General features: G+C 42.9%; 2 protein-coding genes across 13 annotated transcripts in view; one reads left to right on the plus strand and one right to left on the minus strand.

Annotated features, from left to right (window-relative positions):
• Window positions 1–9,946, minus strand: part of MYCBP2 (MYC binding protein 2) — a 265,407-nt gene extending 255,461 nt beyond the window's left edge. For all 12 annotated transcript variants that reach the window (XM_082601985.1, XM_082601982.1, XM_082601988.1 and 9 more), the window contains exon 1: window positions 9,446–9,946. In XM_082601985.1, coding sequence (XP_082458111.1) covers window positions 9,446–9,747 — 302 coding nt within the window. In that variant the 5' untranslated portion in view covers window positions 9,748–9,946. The remainder of the gene's footprint in view (window positions 1–9,445) is intronic.
• Window positions 9,947–10,208: 262 nt separating this feature from the next.
• The window catches only part of SCEL (sciellin), a 336,387-nt gene continuing 327,337 nt past the window's right edge, over window positions 10,209–19,258 (plus strand). Inside the window, exon 1 of the mRNA XM_082602083.1 lies at window positions 10,209–10,291. The gene's annotated coding sequence lies outside the window, so the exon portion shown is untranslated. The remainder of the gene's footprint in view (window positions 10,292–19,258) is intronic.

Raw genomic sequence — 19,258 nt, forward strand, 5'->3', positions numbered from 1 at the left:
CCTTGTAGGCCAAATGGAATAACCTAACAGTAGAGCTTATTATGTAATGAGATCCAAATAATTAATAAGAATTTACATTCTAACAACTTAGTAGCCATTTGAAAAAATAATACACATAAACTTAAAGAAAAATATTTATATCTCATCTTAAACAACCACAATTACTTAATAATAGGACACTGCACATTCTGAGTACTGCACAACTTCTCAAACTTGTGCAGATTAAACATGTCACCCTCCTCTTCTCTTCCACACTGATTTTTGTGCAGTGCTTTGTTGTATCACAGCAACAACCAAAAATTCAACTTTAAAAAGATATGACATCATCAAAAGGAGTGCAACAGGATCTAATGTAAAAACTGTGAACTACCTCAAGTTAGTAGTTTGTGACAGACATTTCTGTGTTTCCTTTAAAATTCTGAAATATCCCATGGTATTCTGGTGTGTCTGCTGGGGTGTTTGGAGGTGCCTCACTGCAGTCTAGGAATCAATCTGTGCGTGCGCGCATGCGTGCGTGCATGTGCACTGCAGTCCCTCTCCCCCCTCAGCAGACCCAGCACCTCCCAGTAGGCTTTGTTGTGACTTAACTCTAGTTAGTTATTGGTTTGGTGACAGACAGCAGGGGAGAGGAGGATAGATGGGGGTAGCAGGGGCAGCATAATCTTCAAGTAACTACCCTCTAGCCAGGAGAAGAAGGTCACTTCTGTAGGCTCAGAGGGTTCAGAGGAATTTGGAGTTTCAAGGTTTTCCAGTGCATCAACTCAGACGTCCCACCTTAAAAGCCAGGGTCTCATTCCTTCCTAACCAGAGGACAGGCACGCTGGCTTAGCAGACTTGCTGAGAAATCAACCTGCCCTGGAGCTCTGCTACCCTTGAAATTAAATCTTGGGCCTAATCCTTAGCTTTTTCTTTCCTCCTATTGCCGAAGATGAGTTTCTTTACATGATACCAAAGGAAGAAATTACCTAACTTTCTCATTTTGCCCCCAATTACCTTCAGCCTTTCATTGTCTTTCTCCAATCTATGTCACTCACCAAACAGCCATCTGACTACACCGTACGTATAATTAATAACTTCCCTAAATGTCTCAAAAGCCTAAGATACTGTACCCACAAATACTTTCTCTTCTACAGGAATGGCATTCCAATTTGCCACCAGTGAAAGTTTTAACAGGTGCACAGCTACAGTGCATGCAAAGGGTTATCGGTATCAGTGCTCCATCTACAACCAGTAGTGGGGTTCTTACTGCTAGCCAGCCAGCAGATAATCTAGCTCCAAAATTCCATTTTGAAGACTACTTCATCAGACCACTGCTGGTACCACAACTGCCTTGGAAGAAAAAAGACTCTGAAATGAAGATCTGCACAACCAAAGTACTGGGGAATGCCCTCCAAATCAATACCTGTGGGAGAGTAAAGGAAGTGAGACTAAACAAAGGAGTTGAATTGAAATGCAGTCACAGGAAGGCCTCAGCCAATCCATGGGGAGCTCTGGAGTTGCGATGGATCTTCAAATTTGTCCTACCTTAGGGCAAAAGGGCCAGGCATTCATTCACACCCCCATACAGAATAGGCATTGGATGCAGGCTGATCCTGAAGAAAACGCAAGACTTTGAGGGAAGCAGGTCTGTTGGCTCACAGCAATGCCTGGAGAGACTCGGTTGCAATCAGTTTTAGCTGCCAATATTCTCAATGGCTGGGGGAACTTGTAACTGAACGGAGGGGCATGGGTGATGACCTAGAGCAACCACCACACCACTGCTGGACTATTATACCAAATGGGATAATGAGGGGAGAAAATGAATCATTTACCCTGTTTTCTTAGGAGGAAATAAGTTTACCACCAGTTGATAAGGGAAAACTCTTCTTTGCAGAAGACCATCAGCTACTAAATTCTATTTTAACAGAAATATAAGAATCATCATTTTGAAGCCCCTAATGAAATTACTGACTCAGTCAAGGATTATCAAAAGATGCTAAAACCGTTAGGTGGAAGATATTCAGTGTGCCAAAGTTATTACCCACGATTACCTGCCTAATGCAAATGGAAGAAGCATACATTTACAGAAAAGAGACCTAGTGGGTACCATCTTATCCAAGTGACTCAAGTAACTAGACTGAGCATTATTAAACAATGAGACAACCTGAAAACCTCTGGATGGGATGCAATGTGCAGTACTCAGCATTATATACAAAATATTCTTGCCCAAAAGTGTTTAACCGAAACCTATTGAAGCTTTAAAGCCTAACTTCCATTTATAGGAAATATGGGGATAGATGACATAAAGGGGCACAGTATCTGGGGTCCTGTCCTTAAGGAGCTAGTTTTATAAGACATTCTAGAAAAGGTAAAATATTAGTGACAGAAAACTGGTCTGTGGTGGCCAGTGGCTAGGGGTAGGTAAAGGGCGTTAGAAGAAACTTTTTAGAATAATGGAAATATTCTATACTTGACTGTGATGGTTCAGAGGCTCTTCAAATGGACACTTAAAAAGGGTGAATTTTATTATATGTAAATTAAACCTTGATTAACCTGTCCCCTCCCCCCAAAACCTGAATATTTAATCTATTCTTGAATGAAAAAGTGAGACTATTCTGACTATTCTGTTGATTTTTTAAAATAAATACCTTAAAATGCAAAACTATTTTTAAATTAACACTTTTATTTTCTTTTTAAGCCCGACGGCAAGATCTTCTTTTATCTTGATCTAGGAAACAAATTCATTTCATAGTTCTACTTGCTAACATGCCAACAGAGCAATGTTTGCCTTAAAATGTGTTTATATAGGATTCCATAGATGTAACAGCTATATGAAGCAAATTACTACCTATCCACAAATATACTGATTCGATCCCATATCACTTACTAAAACACTCCTACAATAATGTCTCTTCATAGCTCAAAACCATCAGTGTCTACTGAATAAATCTAACTCTTACCTGGCAGTTCAAGCTGCCATACCCTCTGACCAAAGCCTCCACTTTCAGAATGAATTCCCATTGCTCTCCCTCATAACACCTACATTCTAGCTCTAACAGAATTCTTACCATTACCTCCACACAAACTATGCTTTCTCACCTCTTGCTCATGCTTTTGTACCAGCTCAGAATGCCATCCCTTTGTCACAATAGGCTATGCTTTCTTAGTCATTTCATTTAACACTTTTGTAAGTACCTGCCTTTGTACCTTTCACACCCATCCAGACAATAAACTCAACGTAGAAACTGTCTTACAAATCTTTATAAGGCCAATGGTTAGCACCAAGTATTAATCCCGGAATCTTGGATGGATCAACCTCTTCTAACCGAAATCCCATGCATCTGAAGGATGGGCTCAAATAGCATTCCTAACAAGAAAGAGATAAAGAAGCTGAAGGAAGTAAGTGGGTTTAGCTTGGAGAAGAAAAGCAATTTCCCATTTTCACCACAGTCTCCTCTATTGTTTCCACTAACACTGTTCTTCTACCACTTCAGCCCAGATACCCTGACTGTCTTTATCGCCCAGTCTATCAGTTCCCTCCTGGCATCACTTTCCTTTTTACCATATGTTCAATCTTTGCCACCAAAAACCTTCACTTTCTTTCTTTCTTGGACCTCCAGGCACACTTCAACCTTGAATCAACTAGCAGTTTTTTTCATTTCTCTTCTGAGTGGAAAAGCTTCCAACAACATCGTGCTGACTGGAAGTTTAAATATGTGATTTTAATAATAAGAACAGTAGTCGTAGTAATACCACGACCACCACCAACAGCAGCTAACATTTAATGAGCCCTTGAACAATGCTCAGGCACAATGTCCTTCCAATAGCCCTATAAGGATACAGGTAAAGAAACAGACATGAAAATGCTAATTAACTTGCCCATTTCAAGACAGAAAAAAGCAGAACTGAAATACTAAGACGGTCTGACTTCAGAGCAGATTTAGCCACCGTGCTATGGTTCTTCCCCAATGCAATCAATGCTGTACGACCATTCCCGCTAAGAACTCATCAAACATTCCTTTATTCATTTCCTAACAATCCCCTTCCTCAAGCAAATGTTCCAACTTTGATTGATTCATTCCTACAAAAATATATTTATTCAGTCACTGAATAAATGAAATAGTTATTCCCACATTCAACACAGTCATTGAGACCAAAACATAAAAGAGTCAGACATGATCTCCGCCTTCTCTTTAAGTCCCCAAACTCCATCTGCTCCTTCACTCTCAGCAGAAATCATTAATTAATATTTATTAGCACTTAATGTGCCAAGCACTTTACATATACAGATTCATTCAACCTACAATACGATCCTCATTATTATTATTCCCATTCTACACAGAAGAAAACTGAGGCATAAAGAAAAGCAAAAAACAACAAGTGGGACTACATCAAACTAAAAAGCTTCTGCACAGCAAAGGAAAGCAACAAAAATGAAAAGGCAACCTACCAAATGGGAGAAAATACTCGCAAACCATATACTACTGGTAAGGAGTCAGTATCTAAAATTAAGAACTCACACACCTCAATATCAAAAAACAACAACAAAAAACAAACAAAAGGGGCTTCCCTGGTGGCGCAGTGGTTGAGAATCTGCCTGCTAATGCAGGGGACACGGGTTCGAGCCCTGGTCTGGAAAGATCCCACATGCTGCGGGGCAACTAGGCCCGTGAGCCACAACTACTGAGCCTGCGTGTCTGGAGCCTGTGCTCTGCAACAAGAGAGGCCGCGATGGTGAGAGGCCCGCGCACCGCGATGAAGAGTGGCCCCCGCTTGCCACAACTAGAGAAAGCCCTCACACAGAAATTAAGACCCAACACAGACATAAATAAATAAATAAATAAATAAATAAGCCAAGCATTTAAAAAAAAAAAAGAACACAAACAATCCAATTCAGAAAATGGAAAGAGGCTCTGAATAAACATTTTTCCAAAAAAAGTTACATGAATGGCCAACAGGTACATGAAAAGATGCTCAACATCACTAATCACTAGGAAAATGCAAATCAAAACAACAATGAAATATCACTTCACACTGTTAGAATGACTATTATCAAAAAGACAAGAAATAAAAAGTACTGGCAAGGATATGGAGAAAAGGGAACCCTTATGCACTGTTGGTGGGAATGTAAACTGATGCAGCCACTATGGAAAACAATAGGGAGGATCTTCAAAAAATTAAAAATAGAACTACCATATGACCCAGCAATTTCACTTCTGAGAATATACTCAAAGGAAACAAAAACACCAACTTGAAAAGATATCTGCACCCCTATGCTCACTGCAGTATTATTTACAATAGCCAAGAAGCCACCTAAATGTCCACTGATGGATGAATAAAGAAGGTGTGATATATATAATAAATGGGATATTATTCAGCCATAAAAAAGAGGGAAATCTTGCCATTTGCAACACCAAGAATGGATCTTGAGGGCATTATGGTAAGTGAAATAAGTCAGACAGAGAAAGACAAATATACCATATGATCTCACTTATAAGTGAAGTCTAAAAAAAAAAAAACAACACAAAAACAAAATTGAACTCATAGATACAGAGGAGAGATTCATGTTTGCCAGACGCAGGGGGTGGGAGATGGGCAAAATGGGCGAAGGGAGTTGAAAGGTACAAAGAAAAACTTCCAGTTATAAAATAAATAAGTCATGGGCATGTAATGTACAGCATGGTGACTACAGTTAATAATACTAGACTGTATATTTGAAAGTTGCTAAGAGAGTAGATCTTAAAAGCTCTCACCTCAAGAAAAAAAAACTTTCAACTATGTGTGATGATGGATGTTAACTTGAATTTATGTGGTAGTCATTTCTCAAAATATGGAATGGTTATGTTGTACACCTACAACTGATAGAATGCTATATGCCAATTATATCTCAAAAATATTTTTTAAGCAAAAAACTGAGGTATAGGAGTTATGTAATGCACCCAAGGTCACACAGCTAAAAAGTGGCAAAGCCAGGATCTAAAACCAGTCCAGCTTCAGAATCCAAGCATTCACTACAATGCCATCAAAGTCACTGACACCATTAGGCTGCATTCCTTAACTTCTCTACCTACACCTAAAACATAATCCACAGTAATTAATTTATTCAACACTGACTGATAACTCACTCACTTGTTTCCGTTCCTTGAACACAACCTTGTTTCTGCGTCAGAGACTATTTTCCTAGAACACCATTCCTCTAGTTCTGCCTTCCAATCATTGTGACTCAACTTAAATGCCAACTCGCAAAGAGACCCATCCTGACCACCCTACCTAAAATACACCCCCAGCCCCCGCCAACTACAAATCAGCTATCACGTGCAACTGGGTTCATTTCCTTCATGGTTACTTATCACTACCTGAAATGATCAGTTGCTTATTTCTCCCCACTGGAGTGGAAGTTCCAAAGACAGCAGAGACCTAGTCTCTCCTGTTCACTGTTACAGCTTCAGCACCTAAAACAGTGCCTGGCACACAGCAGGCACTGGATATTTACAGAACAGATGCCAAAAATTGTGCTAGACACTGGGATTACCAAAACGAGTAGGATACAGTTCTTAATAAACTCCTAGTCTTTAGATCTATCCTCCCCTTCTATACTAAAGGATGACTAGCTCCTAACGTTTTTTTTGTGGCTAACCTCTCCACCTGTCATGTTAAATCTGTCCCCATAGACTTCGACTTCTCACCATCATTTAGCCCCTCTCTAACTTCTTTAATTTCTCCTTCTCCACTTACTGAATGTTTCCCACTCACCCTCCCATACTCAAATATCCTTCCCTCAACCATCTCCCCATTACCCCAAAATATCCCATTGACTCCGCAGCCACATCTCTCTTCCACAGAATCTTGACCACTTCCTCAAAAGTCGTCAGCGACCTGGAAAGTGTTCTCACTTTCTTCAACATTTATCCCTGTCGAGGACTTTCAATCCACTTTCTTAGGACCGGAGGTGCTACTGTCCCACAGTTCTCTTCTTAATTTTTTTAATCTTTTTTCAGCTTCCTTCACTGTCTCCTTTCTCTCACAGCTTTAAACTTGGTTCTCACTAGAATTTCACCCTCTATTCTTGCTCCATTCTCTGTCTCTGAAACATTTCATCTTCTCCTCTAACTCAACTAGTGCCCCATACAAATAATTACATCATTCATTCAGAACCTAAATCCCAGCTCCAATTTCCCCATTCATAGTTAATAAGAAATGTGACTTGGGCTTCCCTGGTGGCGCAGTGGTTGAGAGTCCGCCTGACGATGCAGGGGACACGGGTTCGTGCCCCGGTCTGGGAAGATCCCACATGCTGCAGAGCGGCTGGGCCCGTGAGCCATGGCCGCTGAGCCTGCATGTCCGGAGCCTGTGCTCCGCAATGGGAGAGGCCACAACAGTGAGAGGCCCGCGTACCGCAAAAAAAAAAAAAAAAAAAAAAAAAAAAAAAGAAATGTGACTGAATTCTTAAGCAAACTCTCAATAAAGAATAATTGCAGGCCAAGACTTAGAAAAACTAATGTGAACTATAATAAACAATCATGTTCTGAACAAGCACTAGAAGGCAATATCACACAACTTAAGGCTCGTTTCCATTAGTACTTCTTGAAATACAGTACTTGAACTAATTCTTCACTAATTTTAATTGACAGCTTGTACAAAAATTGACCAAAGACTAAAAATCATTCATAGACTTTATGTATGTGGTTAATCTATATTAATTTTGTCTAAAACTGTTTACACAGTTCTAAATACACAGAAACTGTATTATTACACAAGTATAGTAGTTCAAAGTTAAAACAGGGAACATACCAGTCACAAATTATTGCATAAGTCTGGAAACAACATACAAAATAAATTCAAATTCTTTGAGAGGGGTTTGTAAAGATGTATCTACGGTGCCATAATATACAGACTCACAGCTCCAAATTATACCTAATCATTAGAGCAAACTGTCTATTGAGATTTTGTGCTATTTTGTGCTATTTTCAAAAGCATCAGCAAGAAACAGACGTGCCATTGTGGCCTTCAGTTTACATAGCAAAGGGTAGTTAGTTACACACATTTATATCAGTACGATAAAACTACTCAAGTCCCAATCCTGTAAACAATTATACACACGAGAAGAGTGGTTTACCCAGAAAACGTGTGAAGAAAGCTCCATCTTTACAACTCTCTGCAGTGGATAGGAGCCACAGTACATACTGGTCAACCACAAATACCTGACTCACAGCCTAGCCCCTCTCATAATGAGAGAAAATGGCATCTGGTTATTACCGAACAAACTACATATTCAATAAATACAGTAAACTCTGTAACTTATTTGACAAAATCCTACTATGCTTTCCCTATGTATTGCAAGAAGGTGTGAGAAGAAAAAAGATGAAGCCAACTCCCAATTACCACTGCCAAAGGCAAGCTGGTGAAACAAGTCAGTCACCATCCTTCAAGGTATGTGGCATGTAAGAGCATGGAAAGGAAAACAACAGGAGAGCCTTAAGCAAAAAGACACCCACATTTTAAGAAAAAGAAAATGAAAGTGGTTTAACATCTCCTCCATCACGGGAGCTGAAGGTGCACCAAGTCTAGGAAAAGATCTAGGAGCTACTCAAATTTTCCAGTTGGTGTCAGTTGATCACTACACCAGCTGTCATATTTTGAAGTTCTTCAGGTTTCCCCTTTTCCCCATAAACCGCCCTCCCGCACTCTAAACCCGAAAAGTGACAGAGGAAATAGAAGGGAAATGGCCGATGGGACAACAGAACACAAGCACCGCTGCAACCACATCTCTAGAGGACCAAAAGGTCCACTTATCAAAGTACAGCTCTAAAAATCTGTATCAGACACCTTTCACAGCCACCTAAACCTCCAACTGCATCCCTTTCGCATAAATCTCTTAAATTGAAACCCCATGCTTTATTCTACAGGCTGATTATCTAAAACTCATCCTATATATATGACATTATCCTTAACCGATACCATCACCACCACCACCCCCAATGAAAGGCAGATTTTTTTTTAAGGGAGGCGGAAAGGTGAGCATGGAATGTCATGAAGGGGTGGGGGGAAGGGGTATGAGAAATACGTGCAAATACCATTGCGGCAGAGACACTGGGAACGACACTTCCCTCATCGCTCTTGCAAATTCTCTTGGTGCATTACCCTCTGCTCATCCCTCCTCCTTCTTCAACAATACACATACACGTGTCATAACCGACCCGCACCACCACCTTTTCTAGCATCACAAGCTCCCCTCCCACCCTCTCTTGCCCCCTACAAAGGCAGTTACACACACTTAGAACAGAAACTGCCGCCACCGCACCCTCCTATCTCAATAAGTGATTCTATCATCTAGCATCAAGCGCTTGCTGAAAGACAGCTCAGTAAATACGCATGTAGACAGACAGACAGACAGACAGACACACACACACACACACACGGGCGCACATGCAGCATGTGGCGCAACGAAGGGCACCCGGAGACGCACCTGGAGGCCGGGTGTCCAGCGCTGCTACCCCCCTGGTCCCTGTCACTGAGCGCAGCTGTGTAAATCCTCCGGTAACGGTCGGCCAGGGCCCGGCCTGACAGCAGCAGCTGGTAGTGACCCCGGGAGTCCGCGGCCGGCAGCCCGAGCCCCAGCCCCGCGGCCGCCAAGGAGCCCTCGGAAACCGGCATGAACAGCGCCCCCGGCGCCGGGGAAGAAGAGATGGTGGCGGCAGGGAAGAATCCGTCCCCGCCGGCCCCCGAGGAGGCGGCGGCGGGAGAGGCAGTCGCTGCGCACATCATCATCCTCGCAGCCGCCGCCGCCCCGTCCCCGCGGGACGGGCAGGCAGACACGCGCGCGCACAAACAGCCCTTTTCCAACGACGACGGCTCCGGCGGCGGCCTCTCGCTCCGCAGCAGGGAGACTACAAAGACAGAGACCTCCTCCTCCTCCTTCTTCTCCTCCTCCCCCCCGCGCTGCCCTCGCCACTACTGGGGCCGCTCATCTAACCTCGCCACCCCGGGAGTGTGAGGAGGAGGCGGTGCCGCCGCTGCTGCCGCCGCCGCCGCCGCCGCCGCCGCCACCGCTGCCACCGCCTGAGCCACCCGCAATGGGAAGCTGCCGACCGCACTGGGCATGCGCCCCTCCTCGCACATGCTCAGTCACTCCGGCCCCGCTCCCTCCCCACCCCCTCTCCGCCACCACTCCCTCTGCCTCAGGCCTCTGGATGTGAGGCCTGAGAGTTGGGCCGGATCGGAAAGAAGGCCGCTTCTCCGGGTTTTACTAGCAGCTTGAGGAAGAGTAAGGAAAGTGCTGGGGAGGCTGTCAGCTACAACCAGTCGGCTTCAGGTACTGGGTTCCCTCCAGGTGGGAGAACTGGGACCTGAAAGATAGAGGCCCCGTGCCCACCTCCAGAGGTTGACGGTACGCACTCCTGCTGCCGTTCCCCAGAGTGTGTGCTGCTAGCGGGAAGATGTACTGTGAATGGCGCTGGTTGAACTCAGAATTCTAGGCAGAGGAGGCCCGGCGAATTAGAAGTCCCTTTGGCGATCTTAGTTTGGAATTTTTGTCATTAGGATTTAAGTCTGTTTAAAATCGTTTTTACTTACGAAAGACAGGGAGTAATTTAGCGCATTCTTTTTTTTTTTTTTTCTGTGAAAGTAGAATTCCCAGATATGAGTGTTCACAAGTCAGAGGCATTCCAAAATTCTTGTTTGTAACGTTTATATCAGCGCTAAATCTCAATGCAACAGTACTTTTCTTAAATGTTCTTTTTTTTTTTTTTTTTGACTCCACGCTCACCCTAAGAGGGCACTCTTATCTCTTGACAGTGGTCACTTCATGGCTTATCTTTTTCCTCCCAGACTTACATTACTAAAGATAATTCTTGAATATGACCTGAAACTAGTTGTGACTGACTGTGTAACATCTGAAAATGCCATATCTATCAAAGATCTTATCATTGTTATCCATAAAAATGTAATATTTGCTGAGTCCCCTGTTCCAAGCTATTCTACCAGCTCCTTCTAAGTAAATGCCGTAGAAATGTATGCGGCAGTGCACCCTGATTCCTATTAAGTTTTAGCCTTTTGATTTTCAATTTGAAGAGTTTGCCTAATAGTCCTGGCAAAATCATTTTTAAGTCCTATCATCCCAGTGCTATATCCTTTTTACACTTACTGGCTCTTAAGCCTCTTTGAATATCCTGCTTTAGGGGGAAAAAAAAAATCAAGCCCTGTTTACTGTTTAGAGAAGTACAAACAAGGAGTGGGAAGTAAATTAAACGAATTCTAGTTTTTGCCGGGAGAGAGTGCTGAAGGAGTGCATTTATCTGGGGCTTTGAATAATAAATGGATGTCATTTTTATTTTAAAAAGTTGTCTTTTTTAAAGACAAGGAAACTTGTTTCCCCAACTATCTTATAAGCTCCTTCAGAGCTTCTTGTTTATCTTAGTGTCTTCCTCAGCCCCTGTCTAGAACCTCCTGTATGGTAGATAGCCAGTAAGTATTTGTTGGGCGAAATTCCTATCCTGATGCTTCAGCACAGTTACACACCTGTGTCGAAGAGAAACCGCCCCGCCCCCACTCCCCCTCCCCCCTCCCCCAAATCCGGGACGAGAGCCAAGACACAGGTATGGAGGCTGCTAAAGGCTGGTGGAGTTAAAGGCCCGAACTCTTAGTAGCTCTAAGGGCTGTAGCTGTTGCAGGAGCCAGAGAGGCCCCCAAAAGGAGGAGGGGTTTGGATCCTGACTCTGATACTTGTATGTCTTTGGGCAAGTTTCATCCAGTGAAAAATGGTCAAAATAATACTTCTGTGGACTGTGGGAGGGCTTCAAGCGTCTAGGACAGCCACTTTGTCACATGGCTTTTCACAGATGGTTACGCACAAAGCAAAACATACTAGACTTTTCCATGAGGACTGGAATGATGCTTGTGTCTGTTCCCCCATCACGTTCCCAGCTCCTAGCACAGACTCTTGCCCTAAGCAGGAGGGAAATAGATACTGGTTGAATGAATGAATATGTCAATGAATAAATGTTGCCGGCACAGAGAAACATTTCCAGCTCAGGCTTAGGTGGTGGCATGTGCAGTCATTGCCCGTTTAGAGTTTCTAGTGGACACTGACCTGGAGCACTTGTCTCCCCAAGTGCCCCCTTACCCAGTCCTGAATTCCCCCTTGGTCCTTTCGATACTCTTCAGTCCCAGACAGGCCCCTTCCCGAGCCTTCTGGGTACACACAAAACCCGGTAGCTGGATAAATTTCTAAGGAACCCGTTGTCATTGAGGGGCGCAACTAGGCGTGCGCAGAGTCGCACACATGCTCACTTAGGTATCCGAGGGTGGCGTTTCTGTTGCGGTTGGCAGCGTTTCCTTCCACGGCAGCGGTAGCGGCCGCTTTACTCTAAATTGTAGCCAATGCAGCGTTTTTTCTCCTCCTCCTCCTCTTCCTGCCTCCGCACTGTACGCTCCCGGGTCACTGCGACTGCTACTCCTCTGCTTTGGCAGCTGGGCACCTTGGAAGGCTCCGTGGGGTGGCAGGGAATGGGGCGCAAGCCGGGAAGGAGAGGGCGCTTGGACTCACCCTTGATTCCACTGTCCAGGGGACTTGAAGGGGAGGGTGGTCCCCCAAGGCAAGTCGCGAGGGTCACCTGAACCACCGCTGCAAACGGGAGAAGTGGATTTCTCGAAATGTGCAAAAGCAAGCGTCCCCTGCCGCCAATACTGCGCGCACTCCTGCAGAATGCCTTGTGTTGGGCAGGGGGGCAGGGGGCTCTTAATTATTCAGAGAAATGTGCAGAATGAAGAAATATATAGAGGCCTTTGCTTTTGTTTTTCCGGCCACATTGAGCGCGGCTCCAGTACTTTCCGCGCTGCCATCTTAGCTTTATCTTCTGGCCGGGCTGGGTGTGTGTGCGCGTTCGTGTTGGGAGGGAGGGCAGTTGGCGTGGAGGAGAGTGGCGGGAGCATTGGGCGGTTTGGGTGTCAGAACTGGCTAGACAGGAGTTGAGGACACAGCCACCCTCAAATAATAACATTGAACTACGGCAAATCCTGACTTTGCCCATTTTATTAGTGAAACACATGCATAGTATTTTTTAGTCTTTGTGGTTGATATCATGCTCATTTCTCAAAAGCATCTCTCTTATCTATGACCATATAAGACCATGGCTTCATCTTTGATCCCTATGATCACAGATTTTGCCGCTCTTCTCCACTTGAAATTGCAAACCTGGGACTATAGTTTTCTGAACTCTTATCGGATTTACATGTTTTCTACTCTATCTTTAAGTAGATTTTTTTTAAAGGAAGCCATCAGCACTGCTGTAGCAAATAACAGGCAGGAACCATAAAGTGTTTGTAAGAGGACAATGATTGATATTGTTAGTTTCATTTAAAAGGTTAATATTGTACTAATGCTACACAAGCCTACAAACACAGGAAGCATGTACATTATCAGAAACATCAAGACTGCTGAAAATGTGATCAAAGTCGAGTCTGAGTTTGTTTCCCGGATTTGTAGGATAATGCTTGTAAAAAACAAAATTGGTGGCTGAGAGCATCTTAAAACAGGCTTGGTCGCTGAGAACAATTTGGAAGGAAAAAAATGCTCCAGCCTCACTCTTCAGTAGCCGCTTTCTGAGGACCACAGGATTCTGCTTTCTTGACAAATGTGATGTATTGCACTTTAAAATGAAATATAGTTCATATGTTTAATACTGCAAACTGAACAGAAAATGTCAACATGGCAATTTAAATTCTTTTAAACAAAAATTACATATAGGATCACCTAGATACCTTGACCTCTTCCTTTAAACAACTATTTTTAGAGCCTTGGAAGAGTCAGTAATTTGTAGGCATGAAGAGTTAATGATTTTTCCTTTTTATTCATATTAGTTTTAAAAGATACAAATTTTATGTGCAAATTTTCCTACAAATAAATATTCAGATTCTAGGGGCCCTGAGTTAAATTTTTCTCCCTGAAAAATTATTCTAAAATATCTGTTAATGAGAATATTCTTTGAAATATGTAAATTCAATAACATATACATGAATGCAAATCACAATTTTAAAAATCTCATTGTTGTGATGTGTTTTAGCCCAGAAGAAGCTTTCACAACTGATACAGAAAGTCATATAAACTATAACTCTGAAAGAGAGAAATGTAAGAACCACAGAATTTTAATCTTGAAAACTTCAATATAGTTTATACATTATTAGGTTGGTCTTTATTACCAAGGTTAAATAGTTTAATAATTAAATCATATTTCCTCAAACCCTAAAGGACTATTGAAATTTTTATATAGAATAGCAATTTTACAACGTCTAAGTTTCCTTGAAATATATTATTTTTAATAGGGTTCTTGGCTAATCCAGCTATCAGGATATATCTAAATGGCTCTAAACTGATTACACTAGGCATGCTCTTATTTTAAAGACCTTTAGCCTCCCTCAGGCTAAGTTTTCTCATCAGTAAAATGAAGGTAATAATAGCACCTACTTCATTAGATTCTTTGAGAATTAAGTTAAATAATATGTATGAAGGACTTGCTTAGCACATTATCTGGCAGGCAATAACTATTATTATTATGTGTGGTGCTTTATTTGAGGTGTGTCCCAATCTTATGCTAGAGGAAGTAACAAAATAGTTATACAGTTTGAGTTTTATACCCTTGGATTTAGAAGTTTGTTTTTTGACAGAGTTCTCTCCACAAATACAGATTTACTATATCTTGATATGACAAGAAGAATAGAATCTTAAGACTATTCATTTCCCTAAAATACCCTTGGATGATTTGTTAAACATATTGCTTACTTTCATAAATTCAGTGAGTTTTTGGAATTTTAACTGATGGCTATATTTTTGACACGTAATAGTCAAAACATTATAGTTTCTTCTCAAGTGGCTGGTGGCGCTGGTACACTTCTAGGGTCAAATATTATAAATCATCCGTGGGTCACATTCTCTGTTAAGTTATCTGTAATTAACATCAAAATCTTAGTCCCACCTAGTTAAACTTCCTGTTTTGATCAGTATTTTTACTTTTATATTTTGCAAGTAAAAAGGAATTGATTTGCTAGTTCTTCATAAATAATTCTCTTAAAAATATTTTGCTCCTTTATCATGTCAGATTTTTTTATATCTTTATTGGAGTATAATTGCTTTACAATGTTGCGTTAGTTCCTGCTGTACAACAAAGTGAATGAGCTATATGGATACATATATCCCCATATCCCCTCCCTCTTGAGCCTATCATGTCAGGTTTGTCCTCAAACTGGGCCAGAAGCTGTTTAAAAAGTTTTTAGAACATGTATTTCATGAAAAATAGTTCACGCTTTTCCTAAATTAATTTGTGGTGTGTAATGCTATTTTCTTAGTTCAGATCAAATAATCTTATCTGTATGATGTCAGATGTTGGGAACTAGATTATTTTTATGTGGTGGAGCAAAGACAGCACTCCTTCCTGAGAAAAGCTGTGGCTTCCCTGCAGGTACTCCTAACGTCCATCTCCACGTGCAGGTGGGATGGCGTGCCAGTAATTTGTTTCTTTGCTCTTGAGTCCATTCATCTCCATTTCCCTGTCCTGCTCTGTACAACAAGGGAATGAGCCCTGCAAACTTCATTTTCCAGGCTCTGTTGCCAGCTAGCCTGTGAGATGAGATGGGTGATTGGAAAGTGGGAAGGAGGAGAAACTGTGCCTCTCCCATCCCCCACCCTCCCTGCTCTATTTTGGGCAGCATCTCCTCTGTGATTCCAGCTTCTCCTGGACAGCTTCTCCTTCCATGATCCAGCTCCAGCCAGGTACCTGCTGTTGCAGAAACCGTTCTCACTGGGCAGCCCCAGATCCTGGAATCTTGTAACAGTATCTCCTCCTTTGGGATCTCCAACCCTAGGAATTAAGAGTATCTTCCTGCTGATATTAATCCTGAGATATCTCTGTCCCTTCTTTGGCTTTTCAGCTCCTTCAGTACCCTTGCAGTTAGTTCCCCATATTCAGTCCCCTCTCTTAAAGACCTGGCATGCACTTGTTTGTTTTCCTGATTGGACTTGGCGTGAGGCAGATAGTCTCCCATCCACATAATAGACCTGAATTGGCTCCTCAGCCAAATGATGGCATGTCATCATCTTTCATTTGGTCTTTAAAGCTTGTAGATCTGACCTCAATTAGCAAAACAGAAACCTACTTTGAAAACAGTATTGACTGACTCACTGCACCCATTCCAAATCCTCTTCTTCCATGCCTGCCTCTGCTCTAGAGACAGGAAATAATGAAGTATTCTCTCTGTGAGACTCTCCTACATCTTAGGTTGGCTTTGGGGCACAGTTCAGGCCAGCAGGCTGAAGGGAAATCTTCTGGTACTGCTCTCTTGTCTTTCTCTCTTTCCACCTCAAAGGTGGTCAGAATGGCTGATGTTTGTAGCCATGAGATAAGAGGTGTGAGATAAATGCCAAGGGCATCACTGACATCATCCTTGACATTGTGGAACCATTGAACAAAGTTTCAAACTTATTTTTATGGGGGGCAGGGGAACCCTTCCTTGCTTTATTCAAGTCAAACATCAAAAAGTTCACTGAATTGTATTTCATGTCATTCCTTTTGGGTTTATTAATGATTTCTACAGGTGTGCCTCTCAAGTATCCTCCAGGTCTGAGGCACTTATTTCACCCAGCTGCTGGCAGTATTGACTGATAGCTGATCACAGCTAAGCCCCTTCTCATAAGTTACTCTTGACTTCTTCACCTTAGGGAGCTGTCCAAGATTCCAAGGTTCCAGCCCCTCCCCAGGGGGATCCCGCATCCATTAATTGCTCAGTGTGGTGTACAAAGACCTGGCCTTCTGACCATACTTCAGGATGACTCTGAAGAGCCATGCTAGCTCAGAACTCTGCACTAGCTAAGGCCTTTGTTCCAACGGCATTGCATCAATTTCTCTTTCTCACCTGCTTTGCTCACTCATTCACAGGCAGTATTGTTGAAAGGACTTATCAATAAACTTTCTTCATGCAAGTCTCCATCTCTGAGTCTGTCTCCTAGGAAGCCTGACCTGTCAGTTGGTATGGATAGTGGTCTGAAAAAGCAGACTCTAAAATGGGATTTTGGAGCTGGATCATCCACTGGTTGGGTGGCAGTGAGGACCCCATCTGTGGTGGACAGTTTCTAAGGTGACCCCATGATCTCTGTCTCCTAATATCCCTGCCCTTGTATAAATCTCTCCCCTTGTGTGTGGGTAGGACCTGCAAATTCCTTTCAACCAATAGAATATGACACCGTGACAGGATGGACATGATTACATGTATGTGACTAAGTTATATAATATTACAACTCCCATCTTGCTGAGACCCTCTCTTTTTTGCTGACTTAGAAGACTCAAGCTACCATGTTGTGAGCCACTGTATGGAGAGGTCCACATGGCAGGGGGCTGATGGTAGACTCTGGACAACAGCCAACAAGGACTGAGTCTTTCAGTCCAGCAGCCTACGAGGAGCCTAATTCTGCCAAAAACTGAATGTGGGAGTGGTTCCTTTCCCAGCTGAGTCTTAGATGAGACTGTAGCCCCAGCTGACAGCTTGATTACAGCCTTGCAGAGGACAGAGCTAAGCCGTGATAATAATGTGTGTCATTTAAGCCACTAAGTCTGTGGTAATACGGCACTGTAGAAAGACAATGAAATGCTGAGTTAGGGGTCCAGTGGTCTGAGGCATGCCAGATACCTCCTACAAAGTAAAGGGTAGGTTATCACATCTTGCACTTGCTACACAAGGGAGGGACAACACCTGCTAGGCTTCTCTGAGTTCTGCAGGTAAAATGTCTACTTGAGAATATTTAATGACACATTTCCTGAATGACACATGGCTGCCAGTTTTAAGTGGTGCCCAGAGCAGAAAAGGACTCTGCATCATCTCTTAAGTGTGGGGCAAGCACTTGGAACATACAGCATGACAGAGTGTACGATATTAATGTATTAGTGGTGGGGAAAGATGCTGTGGGATGAATGGAAAGTTTCAATGGGAAAATCACAAAGAGAAATCCAAGGGTTCTGGAGCAAGGCCACGTATGTGATCTTTAGAATAAAAAATCATAAACTATTGCAAAATAGCTCCTGGCACCCTATTTGTGCCAGGACAATGACAGCACCTCGCCATGAGATGTCAGGTGGCTAGAACTGCCCAACAGGAGCTAGGTTTTGTCAGACCCACCAACTTATAAGGCCCAGTGGGCCCAGCAAAAACCTATGGTAAGATGGAGGTGATGTACCCAGGACTGGGCATGAACAGGGCCAGAGAACAAGTAAGCTGCAGGAGTGTGTGGCCAGATGTCATCAACCATTATTGCACTGGTACCTGCCTCTAAGCTCAGACATATGGCTGCATGGGACCGAGGGGTCCCTTATGATTGATGTAGAAGAGGAAAAAGGCTGAGCTTGGTTCAAGCATAAGATGACTTGGTAAGTAAGTGCAAGTTGACATGAACTGCTGCTACACTATGATCTGATAGATAATGATGAGGCAAAATCCTCCCAGTGGTTCAAACTTCATGCATTGCACATAGTCATCCATTTTGCATTTAAGGAGAAGTGGCCTGAGGTACGAATATGTAAGACGAATGGGTAGTAACAGATGGCTTGGCAGTTTGGTAGGGGCCTGGAAGTAAAAAGATTGGAGGACTGGGGAGAAGAAGGTCTATGGAAGAGGCATGTGAATGAACCTATGGGAGTAAGCACAAAGTGGGACTATCTTTGAATCACATGGTGATGCCCATCAGAGACTATCCCACCATGGAAGAGACAGTAAATGACTGTGTAGATACGCTGACTCCACCATTGGATATCAGTTAGCCTCTGTTTTCTGTCTACCCAATAGGGGCACAAAGGGCACATGGACAGAATAGCCATGGTGCAGAGATGGAGGCTATGTATGGTGGCAAGGATGGAGTTTACGCATGGAACTTACAGGGAGGGCTCTCCCTTAACAATGCTGATCTAGCTGCTGCAGAATGTGCAGTCTGCCAGCAAGGTTAAGCACAGTATTTCAAGGAAACCAACCAGCCACTTGCTGGACAGTTGATTACATTCTACTCTGGAAGGGTCAGCGATTCAGCTTGCCTGGGACTGATGCATATTTTGGTATGGATTTGCGTTCCCTGCCCACACTGGCCAGTGCCATTATCTGAAGGCTTGCAGAATTCTGTTTCACAGATATGGGATCCTGAAAAGCATTGTCTCACACCAAGGTGCCCACTTTATAGTAAATGGTATATGTCTGTGTTAGACTGAATAATGATGCCCCTCCAAAATCGTCCACCTTATAATCCTCAAAA

Source organism: Mesoplodon mirus (genome assembly GCF_964341445.2).
Source record: "Mesoplodon mirus genome assembly, chromosome: 17".
Taxonomy (NCBI): domain Eukaryota; kingdom Metazoa; phylum Chordata; class Mammalia; order Artiodactyla; family Ziphiidae; genus Mesoplodon; species Mesoplodon mirus.